Source organism: Lytechinus pictus, chromosome 18, assembly GCF_037042905.1.
Source record: "Lytechinus pictus isolate F3 Inbred chromosome 18, Lp3.0, whole genome shotgun sequence".
NCBI classification, from domain to species: domain Eukaryota; kingdom Metazoa; phylum Echinodermata; class Echinoidea; order Temnopleuroida; family Toxopneustidae; genus Lytechinus; species Lytechinus pictus.
The window spans coordinates 646,766-668,406 of record NC_087262.1 but is presented as its reverse complement, the minus strand read 5'-3'; the positions used below and the strand labels follow the sequence as shown (position 1 = coordinate 668,406).

General features: G+C 36.8%; 2 protein-coding genes across 4 annotated transcripts in view; both read right to left on the bottom strand.

Annotated features, from left to right (window-relative positions):
* Positions 1-831, bottom strand: part of LOC129282259 (collagen alpha-1(XXV) chain-like) — a 32,541-nt gene extending 31,710 nt beyond the window's left edge. For all 3 annotated transcript variants that reach the window (XM_054918189.2, XM_064112870.1, XM_054918190.2), the window contains exons 1-2: positions 788-831; positions 221-247 (exon numbers count right to left, since the gene is read on the bottom strand). In XM_054918189.2, coding sequence (XP_054774164.2) covers positions 221-247; positions 788-808 — 48 coding nt within the window. In that variant the 5' untranslated portion in view covers positions 809-831. The remainder of the gene's footprint in view (positions 1-220; positions 248-787) is intronic.
* Positions 832-8,888: 8,057 nt separating this feature from the next.
* On the bottom strand, positions 8,889-20,120 carry LOC129281404 (collagen alpha-1(X) chain-like). The gene is made up of 7 exons (XM_064113402.1): positions 20,097-20,120; positions 16,574-16,645; positions 15,926-15,997; positions 14,835-15,032; positions 13,762-13,803; positions 13,495-13,530; positions 8,889-8,921 (listed from the first exon to the last, which is right to left on the bottom strand). The coding sequence occupies exons 1-7, from the start codon at positions 20,118-20,120 to the stop codon at positions 8,889-8,891; spliced, it is 477 nt and encodes a 158-aa protein (XP_063969472.1).
* Positions 20,121-21,641: the final 1,521 nt, after the last annotated feature.

The window sequence follows — 21,641 nt, the reverse complement described above, 5'->3', positions numbered from 1 at the left end:
GTTTCAATATAAATATTTTCAAGTAATTTGGGATGAATATAAACAATACACTAAACATTTTTTTTAATTCAGTGATGACTATTCAATACTGAAATTATTAGAGATACAATCAATAAAAGAATGAACATCATTATTATTCACTGAATTAAGTTAAAATGCAAGAAAGAAACATTCACTTTCATAAAAAGTCTAAATAAAATTATGAAGGGAATGAAATTACCTTTGCACCAGGTAGACCAGGAGTCCCCTGAAAAGAAAAATATTTTAATATCATTAAAATACATTATATTACAACAAATACAGTATGCCTCAGAATAAAGGATTCTAGATAAGTTTTCCCCCCCAAAAAAAGCAAATGATATATGGTGATTGTCATAAAATTCAAATTTTTCATTTGATTTTTCTTTTGATACCTATATGTAATATGACACAAATGGCTTGTACATGTACATAGATGAGCAAGAGGGAATGAAAGCTTTCAAAGAAAAATTTGTAAAGATCTGTCAAGGAGACGATGGCCTGGCATAACAAACAGGGGTCTCATCAGGAATTTCTTTTGTATTTTTGGTTTGGATTGTGTAACTAATCTGTATATTAGAGTGGATTCAGATTCACACATAGGTTTCTGTACAAACCATTCCTGACATGCTTCAGTATTCATCGATTGATATTTTCCATGCTTAACCAATTTACTATTGACTGATTTTTAATTTAAAAAGAGATATCACTCTTTCTAGAACTTTTATATGAATATTTATTGACATCTTGAATATTGAGGAATAGTTACCATTTCACCAGGAGGGCCCATTGGACCAAGCTCACCAGAAGGACCCTACAATAAGAAAGGGAGAGGGGGAGACAGAGGGGGATAGAGAGAGAGAGAGAGAGAATGGGAATACAAATTGAGATATAAGAAGGAAGGGAGTTAAAGAGATCATGTGAAATGTAACTCTGTTCCAGATGATCAGTGAGAGTTAATTACCCCTATGTCCAAGTTTTATGAAATACATCCTTATACTTTTAAAGTTATGATGACATTCCAAAAACTTGCTCTTAATTAAGATTTTAATGTTGATACCCCCAAGATGATCAAGTTAATTGACCCTACATGACCTCTGATTTTGATCATGTGACATGAAATTCCTGCAAGATAATAAGTAATAGTTGACTACCTTCATGTCCAAGTTTCATTAACTAGATCCATATACTTCTAAGTTATGATGGCATTTCACAAACTTAACCTTGGTCAAGATTTCAATGTTGTTGACGACGCCACTGTCAGAAAAGCAGTGTCTATTATCATATTCTGTTTTGGGGTTTATTTAGTTGTCCCTACACTAAATCAAATTTGCAATATTGACACAGCTAACAAAAAGTCGTCCAAACTATGGTAACTTAATCATCATCAACATTTATTTCAGTCAATACTTTCCCTCTTATGAAAGGTAACTGACTCTCGCATCACACCACATCATCTTCTCTCAACACAAGGCCCATACATCTCAAACCAATTCTCTTTACCCCTTCCATCTTAAATCTTACTGCTTTCCTTCTTCACTATATCTGACCATATAATATTTTGTCTTCTCTTTTTTGTTGTGTCATCCACCTCCAGATCCCAGACTCTTTCAAAGTTTCAGCATTTCCTGTCCTGGCCCCTACATCTCAAACCCCTTCTCTTTACCACTTCCACGGCAGACATTGCCCTTCAAGACCAACCTTCCATGAGCTTGTTCTTCCTATCAGATATTAACACCACACAATCTTTATATCATAGCACTATCTGTTCTCCTCAAAATACCTTCTATTTTCTGCACACATTCCACATTTCTGAAACCACTGCTGTTCTGACACAAGCCTTATAAATCTTGCCTTTAATCCAAATTCTGAAATTCATAACTTTCTAATGGTTTGCTTGATTTTCTACAAAGTTTCACTTAATTGCACTTTTCACTTTTCTCATTTCGGTCTAATTCTCCTACAGGTATGTTGGAATAAGTCCAATGCATCAAAGAAGTTTAGTAGTCCAGGATATAGGCCCCATAGAAACTTGACCAAACCTTGTTTTTTTATATATATGTAGTAAACTGGGCTCGAGCGGTAGTATGGGTTGGGGTTCAAGTACTCAGTCAGGAATGAAACCATAGACAAGAAGTAGGGGTGGGTCAGCCATTTATTGACAGCCGGGTAGATCGTACAAAACGAGGAAAAACAAACCCCCTACTATAGGCCAAGAGATAACAGGGTACATCCACCAAGTCACCCTCCGGAGATTTCACTCGGCATCGCTCATACATGGTACGTCAATTCCATGCCTCCTTGTCGAGCTTGACTTGGAAGAACGAACATGTAACCCTAACGTACACTGTCGTCACCAATTGCTTTCTGATTTATCCTACCGCCGTAACAACCAAAACGCTTGTTCTTTCGTGCCACCTACACTTGAACGCTACCTGGTATAAATATCCTTCCACAACATCACAAATATTTATGACATATTACTACATTTAGTATCAATGAAAAGTATAATGGAAACAACTATGGTTTTAACACAAAAATCACACATATCATGTATTTATGAGAATAATCAGCTATAAATCTGAGGAACTACTTTTACTTTCTTGAGTAACAACATCATTGACGTTACGTAACAGGTGACTAAACAACGGAAAATGCCGACCAAAAAGAGATTCACTTTCGCTTACGATTCTCGTAAGGTGTCTCCTAAGAAACAATGATTTTGCAAGAAAATTCAATTTACCACAATCCATCCTGACAAAATAACATTTTCTCCATATTATTGATAATATTCATTCTCCTAGAATTATTTTTCAATTCTTTAAATAAACATTACAATTTTTACAAAAATTGCATTTTTACCATATAAATTATTCATTATGCTCCTATTATGAAATATTTCAATCTATACCTAAACTTCAATCAAAAATTCTCATCTGAGTAGTTTTGATATCTCCAAAATGAAAAATGTAAATATCCAACATTATGGAAAGAAAAATGACAGAAGAAAAAGTGAAATTCATTTCACTGCCGTCCTGGGCAGATTATAAGGGTTGCTATGCATTCCCTTGGTTACTCTCGTCGAGCGTCGTAGTTGCCTCTGACCTACTTCCTCCCGAACTGGAAGTCTATCATTGAAGTTAGGGAGCATGATATGGTTCTCGTCATCTTCATCACTGCTAGAGGTGTCTGACATTTCATTATCTTTTCCTGGAGGCCATAGTTCTGGTGGATCCCCTTCTTCAGGTTCTCTCGGATAATCCAATAGATACTTCTTGTTCACTGTCTGTACTTTGCCTCCATGTAAAGGTCTGATGCTACATACATCTCCTTCAGGATTGATCCAAACCACGACATACTTGTCTCTATGATAATGATCAGCTAACTTATGTCTTCCTTTGAACGCGGTCCTTCGCAATAATACATGTTGCCCAATCTTGATCTTCTTTTCCTTCAGCCCAAGATCATGCCTACTCTTGTTATACTCTGCTACCTTCTTCGTGTTGTTTTCTACTATTGCATTCATCTTAGTAAGAGCATCAGCTTGAGCTGCAACATAGTCTTGATCCCAGTCTCCTTGTTGCTGAGATAAGAGTTGATCAAGAGGTATTGATGGGACCCTCCCATACATCAGTCGGTAAGGTGAGTAACCAGTAACTCGGTGCGGTGTACTATTGTATATGTACACCAAATGAAATAACATCTCTGGCCAGCGTCTGCGCTCACTAGGTTCCATCGACCTAATCATTGTACACAAGGTGCGGTTGAAACGCTCAATTTGCCCGTTTCCCTCTGGGTGGTAGGGGGTGGTTCTGGACTTGCTGATATTGTACAACTTACATAGCTCCTGTATCAATTTCCCTTCAAAGTCCCTGCCTTGGTCAGAGTGTACTCTCTGTGGTATACCATAATGTGAGAACCATGAGTCACGAAGCACTCTTGCTACTGTCACCGCTGTTTGGTCCTTACACGCAACAGCTTGGGCGTACTTCGTGTAGACATCAGACATGACTAGGATATCTTCATATCCTCCTCTCCCCTTATCAACCTTCAAGAAATCTATGGCCAACACTTCCAATGGTCTGAAAGCTATAAGGTGTCTCATGGGTGTCTTCACTCTTGGTGATGGAGCTTTGGCCACATTACAATTCAAGCAGTTCCTCACATGACGTCTTACATCTCCATGTAGACCAGGCCAGAAGCACCGTTCACGCAATAGACTCAAGGTTCGTGTCACTCCTTGGTGTCCCCATCTGTCGTGAACGGATTCGAGAATGGTCTTCCGAAGCTTCTCAGGAACTAACAATTGTAAGATGTTCTTCCCCATCACTTGGACCTGTCTATATAGTACTCCTTTCTTCTCAGTCAAACTTGTCCACTCTTTCAGCCAACTTCGCACCTCTTTACTATCCTCAGATATCACTTGACCTGGTTGCCATCCTTTCCGATAACAGTCCCAAATCACCCCAAGTGATTCATCCTGCTCTTGGAGTTCCTTCAGTTCTTCGAGGCTGAACGAAGGGAAGATTCCAGGGCCACTTGCTTGCAATGGCTCTTCCTTTAACTCTTTCCTCTTGCTTTGAGACTCAGTCGACAACTCCACTGGAAGAACTGAACACCTGCTAAGTGCATCAGCACACCTATTGGAACGCCCTGACCTGTATCTGATTTCCAAGTCAAAGGGAGCTAGTTGGGCGATCCACCTCTGCTCCGTTGCTCCTAACTTGGCTGTCTGTAGATGGGCTAGAGGATTGTGATCCGTAAGTATCACAGTGTGGCTCCCAATCAGATAGTCCTTAAACTTCTCCGTGACTGCCCACTTTAGCCCTAATAACTCAATCTTAAAACTAGAATAATCTGAATAGTTCTTCTCGGCCTTTCTCAAACCTCTACTAGCAAATGCTAATGGGTGTAACTTCCCATCATCGCCATGTTGAGATAGACAGGCTCCTAAGCCCTTCAGTGAAGCGTCGATCTCTACGACAAATTCACGCCCGAATATTGGATAGCTCAAAACTGGTGTCGATGTCAACAATCTTTTGAGTGTGGCAAATGATTTCTCTGCTTCATCTGTCCATTCAAACTTTGCTGATACGTCACCTTTCTTCTTCTGATACCGCCTGGACTTCTTCGATGACTTCTGTGTCTTCCCTACTAAGGCATGAAGAGGGGAGGCAATCTGTGCAAAACCTGTGATAAATCTACGGTAATATGATGCCAAACCCAAAAATGACCGAAGTTCCTCAGGTGAGTTAGGGGTTGGCCAGTCCCTGATTCGTTCAATCTTCCCTGGATCTACAGATATGCCTTCTGCAGTCACCACATGACCAAGATGGTTCACCCTTTCCTGAAGGAACTTGCACTTCTTCCCTTTGAGCTTAAGACCGTTGTCAGTCAATCTTGTGAAAACAGCTTGAAGCCTCTCTATATGTTCCTCAAATGTGGTTGAATAGATAAGTATGTCATCTAAGTATATGATTACTTGCGTCATATTCAAATCTCCAAGGACCAATTCCATCACCCTCTGGAATGTACTGGGGCTATTAACTAAGCCTTGTGGCATCCTCTTGAACTCAAACAGCCCCCAAGGAACACGAAACGCCGTCTTGTCTATGGAATCCTTGTCCATGGCTACCTGAAAATATCCGTTAGCCAAATCTAGGGAGGAGAAATATGAAGCTCCTCCTAGGGCCTCAAGGGTTTCCTCTATACGTGGTAAGGGAAAGGAATCCCGAATTGTACGAGCATTCAACTGTCTGTAATCTATACAAAGCCTTAACGAGCCATCTTTCTTTCGCACTGGAACTACCGGACTTGCATACGGACTCCTGGAGCGCTGGATTATTCCTTTATCTAGCATTTCTTGCAGTAACTTCTTCATCTCCGCAGCCTGATTAGGAGGAACACGACGGTATGGCAACCGGATAGGTGGACCTTCTGACGTCTGGATTTGATGCGGAATGACTGTACAGCAACCCAAATCCATCTCTGATTCAGAAAATGCAGCCGCATTCTTGACCAAAAGCGAAGCAATAACATCGGCTTTCTCAGCTTCCAGTCCATCTAAATTAACCCCCATAGGTAGTTTGAGATTGCGACCGTCCAGGCAAGTGTGGATTCGGCTATCAGTTTCTGGTCCGTCAATCGCATCACTCACTGGAGCCTCATTATCAACTGCGCCAGGCTCAACTTCTATATCAGTGACCATGACTTCCACTGTATTGTTTTGTTCTTGTAGTACTATTTCACTCTTTCTTTCAATCCTTGTAGCAGATGCCAGTATTGTATTGGGCTCAATGACAAGTTGCTGCTCACTCCGGTTGGCTACTGTCACATGAAGTCTTTCTCCCTTCACCTGAGTGCAACCATCAAAAAGGTCAATCGAATTCGGTCTTGGTCTGTCTTCTGACTCATCGTGTACAACCTGGACAAGGACATCTCGACCATCCCACTGGGCTGCGTTGTCCACGTGACACTCTAATCTCCTGACAGTGAGCGGTGGTATCACCTCATCGTTATCTCCTGTCTTAAGCACAGTTGAAGTCTCCGGGTTCAACACAGGCTTAGGAAATGCCTTTAAGACCTCCGCAACCATCTGCCAGTCATTTTTTCCACTTTGGGACTCATCATCTCCCACAAAGCTATAAAGAGCATTGGAGCCTAATAAAACTGGGTATTCCTTTCTCTTGCTAGGGACTACATCCTTAATCACGAGAAATCCTACTTCGTCAGTCTTCCCATTGGCTGTAACTGGTGCCCTGAAGTAACCTACGATTGGGACGGCTCCTGAGATGCCAGTCACTCTTAAACCGCTATCAGTACCTTCGAGAGCCCCAATGATCACTTCTAAACATCTCTCGTAGTAACTCAGTGGAACCAGACTCGCTTCGGCACCTGTGTCTAGAATACATCCAGTCTCTACTCCAGCTATCTTGACTATGGCTTTTGGACTCTCTGATACTAGCGATGAAAGATACTTTGAGGAGTTGGATACTGTGAGGACTTCAGCGGATCCTTCACTCAGGTGATTTCCAGGATTACTCTTCACCGTTTCCATAACCTCTGGACAATCTTTCTTAAAGTGACCTGGCTTGTCACAGGCATAACATCTAGGTGGTTTAACACAATTTTTCTGTACATGGCCCTTCTGTTTGCAGTTAAAGCAATGTAACTCTCCTTTCTTCTTTGGCTTTTGTCGAAGATGAGGGGGGAACTGTAGGGCCTGAATTTCCTTGACAACTTCACTAAGTCCTTCTTTAAGAAGAGATATTTCCTCCCTCATTGATTTTATCTCAGCTGTCTCAGAAGATGCTTCGACCCTAGCAGTCTCTACTTCACATTCTCTCACCCTTGGTCTTGGGACCGTATCTGTGTCTTGAAATAAAGTCAGGACCTCTTCTCTCATCGTCAGGAATGTCCCAGATCCGCTAGAAATTAGGATCCTCCTCAGCTCTCTCTGGATTTGTTTGTCCCGCACCCCTCTCACGAATTTTTCCTTGAGGGTCATGTCTCTCAATCTTTGCAGAGCCTCCTTCTCAGGTATCGAAGCGGCTGCTTCCATTCTATCATGCAAACGGATAAGAACACTGCTGAAATCGGCAAGTGATTCTCCGTCAAGTTGAACACGACTGTGAAGTTCACTACTCAAGCTTTGGACGCTCTCTCTTGAGCCAAACCGAGTCGTCAGCACCCTTCTCAGGCCAGTCGGATCTTCACGTAGACTTGCCTCCCTACACATGATCTCATCCTTGGCTGGACCACTTAGATGAGTCACAAGAACTTGTGCCTTCTCTCTCTCCGATAACTGGTAATATTGGCAGTATTCATCGAATTCATCAAACCATTCACGTACAGTCAAATCACCAGGCTTTTGTGGAATACCCTTAAACTTAGGCAACTTCATCGAGGGCATTGACCTAGTCATGGACATACTTCGGAACGCACCAGTCATAGAAGCAATCATGTCTTCGAGGCTAGTGCTAGGGGTTGCACCAGCCCCAGTCCCAACATTATCTCCAGGCATCCTGCTGGTTTATTTGGGGAAAGAAATCTATGACAATTTTGAAAACAACACAACTTCTTACAAAATACAATTATAATTTCTTAACTTCTTTCAACTATTTTAACCAAATTACCTTCCAACCTTAAATTAGCTTATATCTAATAGCGTCTTCTTATCCTCTTGACCTGCTGGAGTCCTCTGACGTAGTAGGGGGTTGCATCAATCTCAAACCGGTGATCCCACTTCTGACACCATTGTAGTAAACTGGGCTCGAGCGGTAGTATGGGTTGGGGTTCAAGTACTCAGTCAGGAATTAAACCATAGACAAGAAGTAGGGGTGGGTCAGCCATTTATTGACAGCCGGGTAGATCGTACAAAACGAGGAAAAACAAACCCCCTACTATAGGCCAAGAGATAACAGGGTACATCCACCAAGTCACCCTCCGGAGATTTCACTCGGCATCGCTCATACATGGTACGTCAATTCCATGCCTCCTTGTCGAGCTTGACTTGGAAGAACGAACATGTAACCCTAACGTACACTGTCGTCACCAATTGCTTTCTGATTTATCCTACCGCCGTAACAACCAAAACGCTTGTTCTTTCGCGCCACCTACACTTGAACGCTACCTGGTATAAATATCCTTCCACAACATCACAAATATTTATGACATATTACTACATTTAGTATCAATGAAAAGTATAATGGAAACAACTATGGTTTTAACACAAAAATCACACATATCATGTATTTATGAGAATAATCAGCTATAAATCTGAGGAACTACTTTTACTTTCTTGAGTAACAACATCATTGACGTTACGTAACAGGTGACTAAACAACGGAAAATGCCGACCAAAAAGAGATTCACTTTCGCTTACGATTCTCGTAAGGTGTCTCCTAAGAAACAATGATTTTGCAAGAAAATTCAATTTACCACATATATACAATATTTTTTGATGGTTTCTTGTCAATTCGAGGGTGCTGATTGCGAATCTGGATGATGCCACTCATGTAACCTTGAGCATTTTCTGCAAATTGGCAAAATCCAATATGGCCACCAAAATATAGAAATTACCCATGAAAATCCTAAAATTGTCCGCACATTGGCTATGAAATCGTGTGGCAGGAGTGAAATACTCTCTGAAAAAATAATTTTTGACAAAATATCTATTTTCCTGATATTCAAAATGGCCGCCATAGGCCCTTGTATACTCTATTATGTACAATATGAATAGGGAAAACTAATTTTCACAAAAATGAGCCCTAAACTGCAAAATTGCGATGTATGAATGAAGTAATATATGCAAATCATCATTACTAACGAGATATATCATTTATTATGTCATATATTGGAATATTGCTGTATTTTGATATCTAAAATAGCCGCCACTGGTCCAAACAGTATTGCGTACAATGGCAATGGGGGCCAAAAAAATCACAAGAGTGATCACTAAAATGCATATTATTAAGATTAAACGAGTGGAATACTGACTAAAAACATAATTGTTAACGAAATATATTATTAATATGCCATGTATGTGATGAATGTTGTATTTTGATATTCAAAATGGCTGCCAAAGGCCCAAAAAGTATTATGCACAATGAGAAAGAGGAGTAAAGAAATCACAAGAGTGAGCACTAAAATGCATATATACGTGATAAATTAATGGGATACTGTATTTTGACTTTCAAAATGGCCGCCATAGACATCAACAGTATTATGTACAATGCAAAGTGGGAACAGTGGCGTAGCTACGGGGGGGCCTGGGGGGGCACGTGCCCCCCTGAGATTTGGTGTGCCCTCCCAGGTGCCCCCCTGAAAAAATTGGCAGAGCAAAAAAAAGGGAGAAAGAAGAGAAGAAAAAAGGAAAAGAAGGAGAAAGACAAGAAAAAATAAGAGGAGGAAGACGAGTGAATGAAATAATATGTGAGGGGAAGCTCTTGCAAAAAACAAAACCAACAAATCTTTCATGTTACTATAAAAATAAAATTGGTTTAATCTGGTCAATTACTGAAAGTGAAATGATAAATTATCAGTTCTGTCTTTGTTCTGAAGATCATTGCCGAGTGATTTCACACTAAAATACACAGTACAGTCCTATGTACTCATTTTCGTGTTGGAAATGTTTGACGTCACGTGGCCTCGATCTTTCGGGACCAAGAATGGACTGATATTTTATCTTTTTAAAGTAGTTGATTGACCAGATTTAACCACTTTTTAGAAAATAGGGACTTTCTAAAACATTTCATATTCTTTGGAATGTGAATTTTACCAGTATAATAACAGTTGAGTGGAGGTTGTTTGTCTACTGTTTCGACATTCCCGATCAATACTTTCCAGTCGGAGAAGCTGCATTTGCAATGACATTGTAATCGATCATGATCATATCTACATGAAGTAATCATGAAAAAAATATTCTGTTCTTTGTAATTCTGTTTCTGTCCTCATTCTCTCATTATCAATATTTTTTCTTTAGTTTGTTTTTATTCAATTTAAAAATTAAAGTAGAAATAACTCTTATTTATGTTTAAAGATAGAAATGAATGAAAGAAAGTTATGCAACAATTTTTATAACCATTCTTTTTAGAAACAAAATTTATTATAAATACACGACAGATCTTTGAAGTGTTTATTTGTCTGAGGGTCGGCGATCTTTATTTTACATGTTAACAATTTAATGTGGCATTTATTGCCGAACCCTGCCGAACCGAACCCGAACATGTCGCCTGACTTGCAGCACTACCATAGGCCCTATATTTATCATGTACAATGCGAATGGAGAAACTAATTTTCACACGAGTAAGAAACATAAAATGCATGTAATTGTGATCTACGAGTAAAATATTGTCTGACATGTTTTATAGCAAGACATGTCATTTCTTTTGTCATGCATGAGATAAATGCTGTATTATGAAATTCAAAATGGTCCCTATAGGTCCTAACAGTATTATCTACAATGTGAATGGGGACATATAATTTTGTAAGAATTTGGATTTGCTTGACTATGACATCCATATGATCCTGTTGTATGAGTAAAATTATAGTTGAAAACATATATATATATTTCAATTATAGCTTTTCTTCTGCCATATACATGTAGGTGATAAATACTGAATTTTGACATTCAAAATAACCTCTACAAGCCCTAACTAAATTATGTAACATGCGAATAGAAACTAATTTTCACAAGAGTGAGAATCATAAAATGCATATAACTGTGATGTACGAGTAAAAATATTGTCTTAAACATGATTTCTAACTAAATACATCACATATTGGTCGTGGAGGTAATAAATGCTGTACTTTGAAATCCAAAATGGCTGCCATAGGTCCTAAAAGTATTGTGTACATTGTACCATGGGACATATAATTTTGACAGAATTTGGCTTTGCTTGACTCTGAATATTGCATATAATTGTGAATTGTGATGTAAGGGTGAAATATTGTCTAAAACCATGGTTTCTAATGAGATATATCATAATGTTGTGTAATTAAGGTGATAAATGCTGCATTTTTAAATCGAAAATGGCCACCATAGGCCCTTATCGTATACTATACAATTTGAGTGGAGACAAATAATGTTCACAAAAAGGGCATATGGCAGCCATTTTGAATGTTGAAATACAGTATTTATCACCTAAATTACATAAGATATGATATATTTTGTTATAAATCATGTTTTCAGACAATATTTCACTCATACATCACCATTTGGCCAAGCAAATCCAAATTATGTTGAAATGATTTGTTCCCATCACATTGTGCATAATACCGTAAGGGCCTGTAGCGGCCATTTTGACTTTCCAATAACATATTTATCACCTAACTGGCAGAATAAATGATATATCTTAATAGAAATTATGCTTTCAGACAATATTTTACTCATAGATCACTATTACGTGCATTTATGGTGCTGACTCCTGTGAAAATTGGTTTCCCACAATCCCACTTTGCATTGTACATAATACTGTTGATGTCTATGGCGGCCATTTTGAAAGTCAAAATACAGTATTTAACACAAACTTGAAACCTGAATGATATATTTCGTTAGAAAATACTTTTTAGACAGTATCCCATTAATTTATCACGTATATATCGGGTGGTCCTTTTCAGGACCAACATATGCCCAAGAAAGATACATGGTGTACCGTGAAACCTACTACACACGTATATATGCATTTTAGTGCTCACTCTTGTGATTTCTTTGCTCCTCTTTCTCATTGTGCATAATACTTTTTGGGCCTTTGGCAGCCATTTTGAATATCAAAATACAACATTCATCACATACATGGCATATTAATAATATATTTCGTTAACAATTATGTTTTTAATCAGTATTCCACTCGTTTAATCTTAATAATATGCATTTTAGTGATCACTCTTGTAAATTCTTTGGCCCCCATTGCCATTGTACGCAATACTGTTTGGACCAGTGGCGGCTATTTTAGATATCAAAATACAGCAATGTTCCCATATATGACATAATAAATGATATATCTCGTTAGTAATGATGATTTGCATATATTACTTCGTTCATACATCGCAATTTTGCAGTTTAGGGCTCATTTTTGTGAAAATTAGTTTTCCCTATTCATATTGTACATAATAGAGTATACAAGGGCCTATGGCGGCCATTTTGAATATCAGGAAAATAAATATTTTGTCAAAAATTATTTTTTCAGAGAGTATTTCACTCCTGCCACACGATTTCATGCATTTCATAGCCAATGTGCGGACAATTTTAGGATTTTCATGAGTAATTTGCATATTTTGGCGGCCATATTGGATTTTGCCAATTTGCGGAAAATGCTCAAGGTTACATGAGAGGCATCATTCAGATTCGTAATCAGCACCCTCGAATTGACAAGAAACCATCAAAATATATTGTATATATAAAAAACAAGGTTATGCCTCTTCTATCCTGGACTATACTGACCAAAATTTACTCCTTCCCCTGATATCAAATGTTCATATTTAAAATTTATTGATATACAAATAGGCACGAGTGTTATAGTATAAGATTTAGCATGAAGTGAAAGAACAATGCACTAATCAAAGAGGCATAGCCAAGTTCAGAAAAGCATCTCTTTCTTTCAACGAATGCCAAATATTGTGCCATTGCACATATAAGAATATTTGCTATTTGTGTTGTGCAATACCTCTGAACATAGCAACATAAGAAAAATAATGGTTTTTTCTACCTTGATCAATGAAAATAAAGAATAAGAATGAATCAAACATGATGTCACTTCCTAAGCTGTGCAATGTTACATTCTGGGCGGTACGTGTGCAACGATGACAATGTTACATATTCAGCCTCCCAAACTAAGTATGCATTGTACAAAACTAAATACCACACATCATCATTGCAAATATAAATATATAAAATAAGCCAAAGATATTGGCGTTTCATGAGATAAGGATTTATTATGTAATGCTTATGAGATTAATAAAAAAAAATCAACTTACTCCCAGTCCAGAGGGTCCAAGATCTCCCATATCACCCTACAAAAATAATAAGAGAACATAATCATTTTAACATTTTAACAGAATAATATGGCTGAAGATGTACATGTACCTTATTACTAATGGTTTGAAACATTTTTCTAAAGTCCAAACAAATTCTGAAACATAACAAATCTTCACACATCATTACATGGAATGAATCAATAACATATTTGGTGAATCTACTAAATCATAACAAAATTTAACAAACCTTCTTGATATCAAACTTACCTTATCTCCTTTCACTCCATATCCCTGGATTCCTGGTGGACCCTTTGAAATAAAAGAAAAAATAATTACCAGAATAAACACTTCATCAATCGTCAGTTGCCACCCACCCAAGTGTCAATGGAAGGATGAGTGGTCACCGCTCTCTACTATTACTATTTAAAAAAAACCAAATGCCCTATTTCCTAAAAAATGTCATTGATAACAAATACTACAAATTTATGAACAGTTATAACTTGCAATTGATAACCAGTCTTATGAAAATGAAAGGAAGACTAAAAATTGAGTTCGTATCCCACCGTTGCCACCATAATTCTTTTAAACCCATGTCAAGTTTGAATGAAAAAGATTGTTGACTTGAAACTGATTGAAAACATGTCAATTTATCTGTCATGAGTATAGAGATCAACTGCAGGATCATTTGACATTATTACTATGATTATTGATGAATAAGTTCATTTCTGAAAGCCACACCATTTCAATTAATCTCTGCTAGGGAATAATGTAGATGCCTGGCCTGCTTGTGTTATCAGGTATACTTTTATTTTATACATGAATAGCAGAGCAGGGAATGTCCAAGAAGTCTGGACATTCATTATAAATTATTAGCTAAGCTCATGTTTAAATCAATTTGTTTATTTATTATGGTGAGAAAATAAATTGTATTTTTGTTTTGCTTTTTTTTTCTCTCGCTTCTCCATTGCTATAAACAATAAAATGTAATCATTAGATTTTGAGATCTCTAAAAAAGTGTTTCTAAATAAAAAAAACTGGAGATGGAAAAAACAGTTCATCCACCATCAAAATCTTATCAAATAAAATAACTAGTAACCATCACAAGACAGCACTAAAGATTAAGAACTACCAGAACCATTGATCATGAGATTCTGGGCGAGCATGCCAATACAGAATAAGAGCAAAAATGCAATGATTTACCAAGTTGGCTAAACTCTGCAGCCAAATAACTTTCACCGTTACAAATGACAACTAATACAACATCTTTATATAACTCAGACTTTATCTATTCATATCCAAGTATATCAAAATCAGTGAATACTAAGAAATGTAAATGATACCTGGAGCCCATCCCTACCAGGGTCTCCCTGATCTCCTTTTTCTCCTGGAGAACCAGGAGCACCTGGAGATCCTATCTCTCCGATAATCCCTTCTAAACCAGGGAGACCAGGTTGACCAGGTAGACCAGCTTCACCCATTAGACCAGGACTTCCTGGGTCTCCTGTATCACCCTTTGCACCAGGAGGTCCTGCTACACCCTGATGTTAACAAGAAAAAAAGAGAGAAAACAACAGAAAGTTTTTAAAATCATCATCAGGGTAAATGTTGCTTCAAGAGTTTCCTTGGTATGAAGTTGAATATACATCAGAGTGAGTAAAACAAACTTGAGTTACATATAATCATTATATATGGCTGAAAAGAGTATCTTCTCCTAAATAATTTCATACTAAATATATGTTGTATGTCTTCAGGCTTGTATAATCAGTAAGTATTCTTTGCAGTGATGTAAATATTGTTGCGCCAAAGTAAAGGCATGACTGCAATGTTTGAATCCAGATGCCAATGATATCATAATCCTACAGAAGTAAACATATTTGCAAATCTTTTTTCAATGAAATTAACTTTGGTATCAATATAAAAAATGTCCATTGAACAATAATGTACATTATTGAAAAGGTGTTTTGAAATGGATTTTAATGCAACCCTTGTAGCATTATGACAGTGCATCTACCACCCGACTTTGGTTGTGATAGGACCAGCATTGCCTGCATCATAAGACATTTGCGAAGGATAGACGACGGACGGACACCATTTGGATCCGTGAGTCTCGCCTTCACCTCCAGTGGGCAAAACAAAAATGAGTTCATTTCAACATATTTAAAAAATAATAAGTTTATTTGACAATAAAACAATTAAACTCTACCTACATAAAGCTATTTGATAATGTAGCTATGCCCAGTCAGTAAAATCAATATGGGCATTTGTATCCCACTGCTGGTACTAAGATAGTTTGTTAAGACAGCCCTTGCTTCAAGAAGCTCCTTATTAATAACATATGCAAAAAATTTCTATGAGCCAATCAAATGCCATAATTGAAGCTTTTAATCTTGTTATTTTCACGAATGATGAAAAGAGGAGCCTAGTTTCTTACCGGTACTCCATGAGCTCCTTTAATTCCAGGATCTCCTGGAAATCCCATGTTACCTTTGGGTCCTTCTACACCCTGTAATATCAAAAAAGGCATTTGATAAGTAAAACTAACCTAAGTAATTCTGTGTAGATACTGTAATTTACAAATTGGTAGTAGTCCCTTGATGACATTTGAAAAGGTTGCTCCTTGTAAAAAGTTAGATTCACATCTTTTTCACAGGAATTGTGCAACTAGCTTTTCATTACCAATCATCACATTTTATAATAGGTAAAATGATTGGGAATAAGAGGAAGCTGATATGAAAAGGGCATTAAGAACAAGATTCCTGCTAAAATATAGAGCATAGACTTTCAACAAGTTGTCTAAATGTGGCACTTTCACTGAAATTATCTGTCTGTATGGAGCTGTTTACACTAGTCTTGAGTTAGCACTTTCATACGAGTTATCCATCAGCTTGAAATATTGCCTTCCCAACTATTTCACTGAATTGAGGAAATTAATGTTATTTGACTCAATATAATTCCGTAATCACAAAAAGGGAAGAGTAATATATATAGTGGTCTTAATATTGTAATATAGTTAATGGGTTTAAAATCAGTATTTTACACATATATGGATCTGAAAAACCATAGTAGAGAGGATACTGACCATATCTCCTTTATTTCCTTTTGATCCAGTCTGCCCATTTTGACCAGGTTCTCCCTTCACTCCTATTGAACCCTGGATTTAAAAAAATACATGAAGAGATTACTACAAAAGAAATCAAGTCATTTTACCATCATTAATTCGTCGGCGGTCATCCGAACCGTTGCATCAGTCAATTTTGGTTTTAAAATTGATTTAGAGGTTTTTGCAGAAAATAAAAGTACAAGTCCTACTCTATTCATAACTAAATTTTTAGACAGCAATTTATTTTCTTTTCTGAGATATGAGAGGATTTTTACGGTGATGCCATACAAATTTCTAATAAAATGTGCACATTCCATTGGAAACGTGTACTGTAGCAGAGCGAACGACGTTTTGACTTACCGCGATTTCAATGCGCGCGGTCAACCAAACTGCCGTATCGGCCATCTGCACTGCATTGACTTTGCACGTGAATAGGGTAGGGTTGTTGTATTCCCTATGGCATTTTTGTACAGGGGAAATCTATACCGCTCAAACCGAAATTACAAGCACGGAGCTCTTTTGCGATATTTTCTATAATCCTTGGTTTTGTGTAAAAATAACGATACCATTGTCAAGCCATTGTCGTGGTCTTTCCAACCATGTATTTTTCTAGCAATGAATATGTTGTAAGGCAGGGGAACTAATTGTGAAAATTATGGTAAACTTTGAAGTCGATTTTCTCTGAAATGGGTTTGCACCGTCGTATGTGTGATACGACGGTTCGGATGACAGCCAACGAATTGTCAATTATTCTCATCTAACATTTATTGAAATCAAGGTCCAAATTTAGATAGCTAATATGACATAATCATTAAACATAACATTTTATGTTTACCAAAATGTAAAAGATCAAATCCCATTTTTTAATTGATACCATACTTGCACCACTGATACCATGAATGACTGAATAATAAATTTTGACAAAAAAAGATATTCAAATTCCATTTCTTTTCCCCAAGTTTTAGCGTAATGAGTGTAGTGAGAGGAAGTCATTTCAGTCTTGCATTGATTAGCATGGCATACAAATGGCTATGGGTTGTTTTCAAATCAGGGTAAACCAAACTGTCTCATTTGACTAAAAAAGGCTACTTTGTTTTTCCTGAATTTCATTGTGTGTGTTGTAAACAACTGATATGATATTTGTTTCAAATTGTGAGGCATAAGGTCACTCACTTGTTTTTTTAAGTGTTTATTTTCTTAATGATATGTTCTGTCAATTTGGACAGAAACGGATTTGACAACATTGGAATGTGTACTGTCTGAAAAATAAGTGGGTGAGGGCAAAAATAACATTCTCAGTTTGTTGCAAAATATATATACTATGCTCTTGTACCCAAAAACATTATTAATCAAGTAATGTTTAACAATGCATAAGAATGCCAAATTGAGAGAGGACATTTATTTGGACAGAAATGGCAACCCATTTTTGGTTAACAGTCATAGAAAATCAAATTATCTGTAGCTTTGGGGGTTTTCAGTTTTTAAATGATTGCAATGATAAAGATGTCTGGGCTCTAAATTGAAAAAAAAAAATGAAATGAGACAGTAATTTTGGCTCTAAAATGCCAGATACCGTCACTGTTAAGAAGTAATTTCAATAAAGAAAAGTTTTCTTGCAGGTTGCTTTAACAGTGCCATACAGCTTGCCATCGTATATTTGAGATTACTAAACTCATATTTCTTATTATGATGCACAGAAAGCAATTTTGTTTAAAGTAATCTTGATTGTGAAGCAACCTCTATTCCAATTGATGATGTCTATTGATTCACTCATTTTATCACAGCCTTACTTGACAAAACTTGATCAAATTGATTTGTACCTGGTATCTTAATTACTTGAGATATGAGTCACCAAAGAGTAGGATATCAATAACAACCTGAGGAGTTGCTCATCTATATTCTGGTCAATTTAAAATGTACTATTTATAACCACTGAATATTATCCCTAAAAAATTGGATCATTTTTTTTTCACTATGCGCATATCTATATAATATTCAAACATGCATTGACTACTTAATCATGCAAAATCACTATAGGTTTGTGTACTGACCAGTTAGATTCAGTAGAAAACTGTGGAGTGTTCCCTATTAATAGAACATTAATTAAATCAACTACAATCTGTGAAGATAAAATATCTACCCAAGGATCTTGTCATGGTAGTCCTTGAAAGCACACAATTCATAGCTTATACAGTATAGGCAAAAAGTTTTGGGCCACCATTAAATTTAAAAGATAGTCATACATAACTCTGCATTCTGCATATAAGCAAATGTATTAATACTGAATGGACAAAGACAGTAAAGTTCCATTACATCGCAAAAGCATGTTTCCATCCAGTTTTGATTGCACTTTTGTGAACCCCAGTATGTTTTTATAATATATTCAAATTTTATGCAAACCTTTAAACTTTGAATGTATGCATAAAATCGTCAAGTTGGTGCAGGAATGCCCTTAGCATCACACTTACGCGCAGTTAATGCAAAACGCCCTTAGTAGCGTGCATTATGGCATTGTGCAAGGGCGTTTCTGCAAAGGTGAGGTGTGCGTAAGTGTTGTACTAAAGGCGTTCCTTCACCAACACAACGAAATTTGAATATATTTAAAGTAAAGGTTGTTTTTTACAACCTGAAAGTTTGTCCAAGGATCGTCTGACATAGCAACAAATATTACATACAAACTGGATTATAGCAATAGATGTTTGAAGGTTTGCATGGTAGCATAGACAATCACTGAATGGTTTATAGGGTATACCACATACATGTATGTAAAGTCCTGGAAAGGTCTGAGATAAAAGTGGATAAAGGTAGAAGAGAAATGGAGAGGTGAGAAAGTGGTGGTTAGAAAGTAGGACTGTAAATCAGAAAAAGTCAAAAGCAGTAGGCAGGATGAGAGGCTTGAGTACAAGGCTGGATGAGTTGGAGGGGTGAGAAAGACTTGAGTAGATGGGAGAAGGCTGGGATTTGACAGAAGTGCATTCAAAACCAGTTGGAAACATGCTCGTTTGATATGGAACTGCCATAGCCAATACATTGGAATGAATGAAGAATGCAGTGTTTTGTAGATTTTCCTTTAAATCTGAGGGTGGCCAAAAACTTTTAGCCTGTACTGTATCTTTTTTTCAATTCAAGTTTATTTTGCTCTCTGCATAAAAATGAACACAAGTGTGGTAAAATACATAGGAACAAAGTTTACATAACATCAAAGACATAAAAAAGCATTGAGAGGGAAGCAGCCAAAAATCTTGCTTCCATTCATTTTCAAATGATAGTCTGATCAACGGATTTACATATTTTATAATTTCTCTATTTTACAACATTTCAAATTTGTACCATCAAACATATCTTTGTAAATTTTGTTAAAGTACTAATATACTGTATATTCTCAATCATTTCTTCAACATGTCTGAACACTTTGCTGTAAAGTTATCAAAATAAATGAATAAGCAAAAGATAATAGTTTCAATTTTCAAGGAATAAAAAAAAAATGAATGAAGATACTTACTGGGAATCCTGTTGTAACATTCATATGATCCAGCAAGAAAAGAAGACAAAATAGAAAGAGTAATATCAATTGACATAAATTGAATTGAATGTTTTGATAAATGCAATGGTTTGTTAGTGAAGTAAATATTGGTTATAGTCATTTGGTGATATATTAGGCAAGCTTTTTATTGGGAAATATTTTAAAGCATACTACTACAAGATACAAACCAAGAATATATATCTCAATTCAATCTTTTTTCCTAACTTTAAACTTCTCAAGAAACAGCCTAAACTTGAGGTGTTCTGCAGGAATAGATTTCCTTTTAAAATAATCCCAATAGTAACTTGTCCTAAAGCTTATCTGATCCATATAACAGACGATTTTCTATGAATTATCTTTAAAAAATATTTGTTTAAGTATTGTATGTCCTATTTCAAAATCAATTTATTCTTGGCTTATGAAATCACAACCAGTATGACATTTTGGGGGATTCAGGAATCAGGACACTGGTTTAATTCAACTCTCTCAAATGCAAAATAGCAACTTTACTACCTAAAAGACTAGAGATCGGTCATTTGGAGTGAGCTGTACACCTTTGTAGAGTAAATGTTAGCACCTTTAAAATTCACTTTCACGTTTAAAAGATGAAAATCTCACTACAAAAGCACTGGTCCCTAGTTTTACCAAGGAGAGAGGTGATATCTCCTTGGTTTTACCATGGACCTAGTAGGTCTATGGTAAGACTCAGATAGCAGAAGCGGATCTAGAGGGGGGGTTGGGGGGGTTGCAACCCCCCCAAAAAAAAAATCCGGGGACCATTTTTTAAATCTTATCTTTTTTTTTAAACTTGTAATTTTATTTTATTCTATTTCTATGTATTTATTTTTCAAAAATTTTCCCTACTGTGGGAGGGGGGACACCCCCCTCCCACACCCTCCCCCCTCGCTCGCTCCGCTCGCTTGGACTCGGTCGCTACGCTCCCTCGCATACCACCCCAACCCCCCCTTTATAAAAAGCTGGATCCGCCCCTGGATAGGAGAGTGGTTTATGAGGAGAAGTGATAACAGAACAAAAATACTCCAGGAATCATTAAGGAACATTAGTTCTATCATGTTCAGATCATCATATAATCTCAAAACAATCTACCATTCAAGTTTTTTTGTATGTTTTGCCGAATATGCTTTACAAAGAAAAAACAAAATGCATACATTAATAAAAATCAAAGAATAATATCACTAAAATATTTCATTCAACATTCATATTGCATAAATAAAAAAGCCCAAGCAATCAATATTTTCCTAAAATCAACAATATTTAATAAGGCCATGCAGCGATAGGTCTTACTAAACAATATTATTGATGTCAAGTATGATCTACTGTATGAAGTGTTTTATGTGGTGTTATATTTCATTGCAAACAGTTATTTAATGTAAGAGGCCCTTAAACATAACATGATTATGTGCAGGTACTCATCATACTGAAATATACAATTTCTTTTACTGTTGAATTCACTGTTAATGCTTGATAAAACCATGGTCCAGTAAAGAAAATAATAAAGCATTG

What these genes read in the sequence shown, in the direction of transcription:
- LOC129281404 (XM_064113402.1), bottom strand. Translation starts at nt 20,120, where the DNA reads ATGAATGTTACAACAGGATTCCCA. An exon ending in AAGGAAATAAAGGAGATATG is followed by an intron (nt 15,998 to 16,573) that starts GTCAGTATCCTC and finishes TTGATATTACAG; the next exon opens with GGTGTAGAAGGACCCAAAGG. An exon ending in CTGGTAGGGATGGGCTCCAG is followed by an intron (nt 13,804 to 14,834) that starts GTATCATTTACA and finishes TTTATTTCAAAG; the next exon opens with GGTCCACCAGGAATCCAGGG.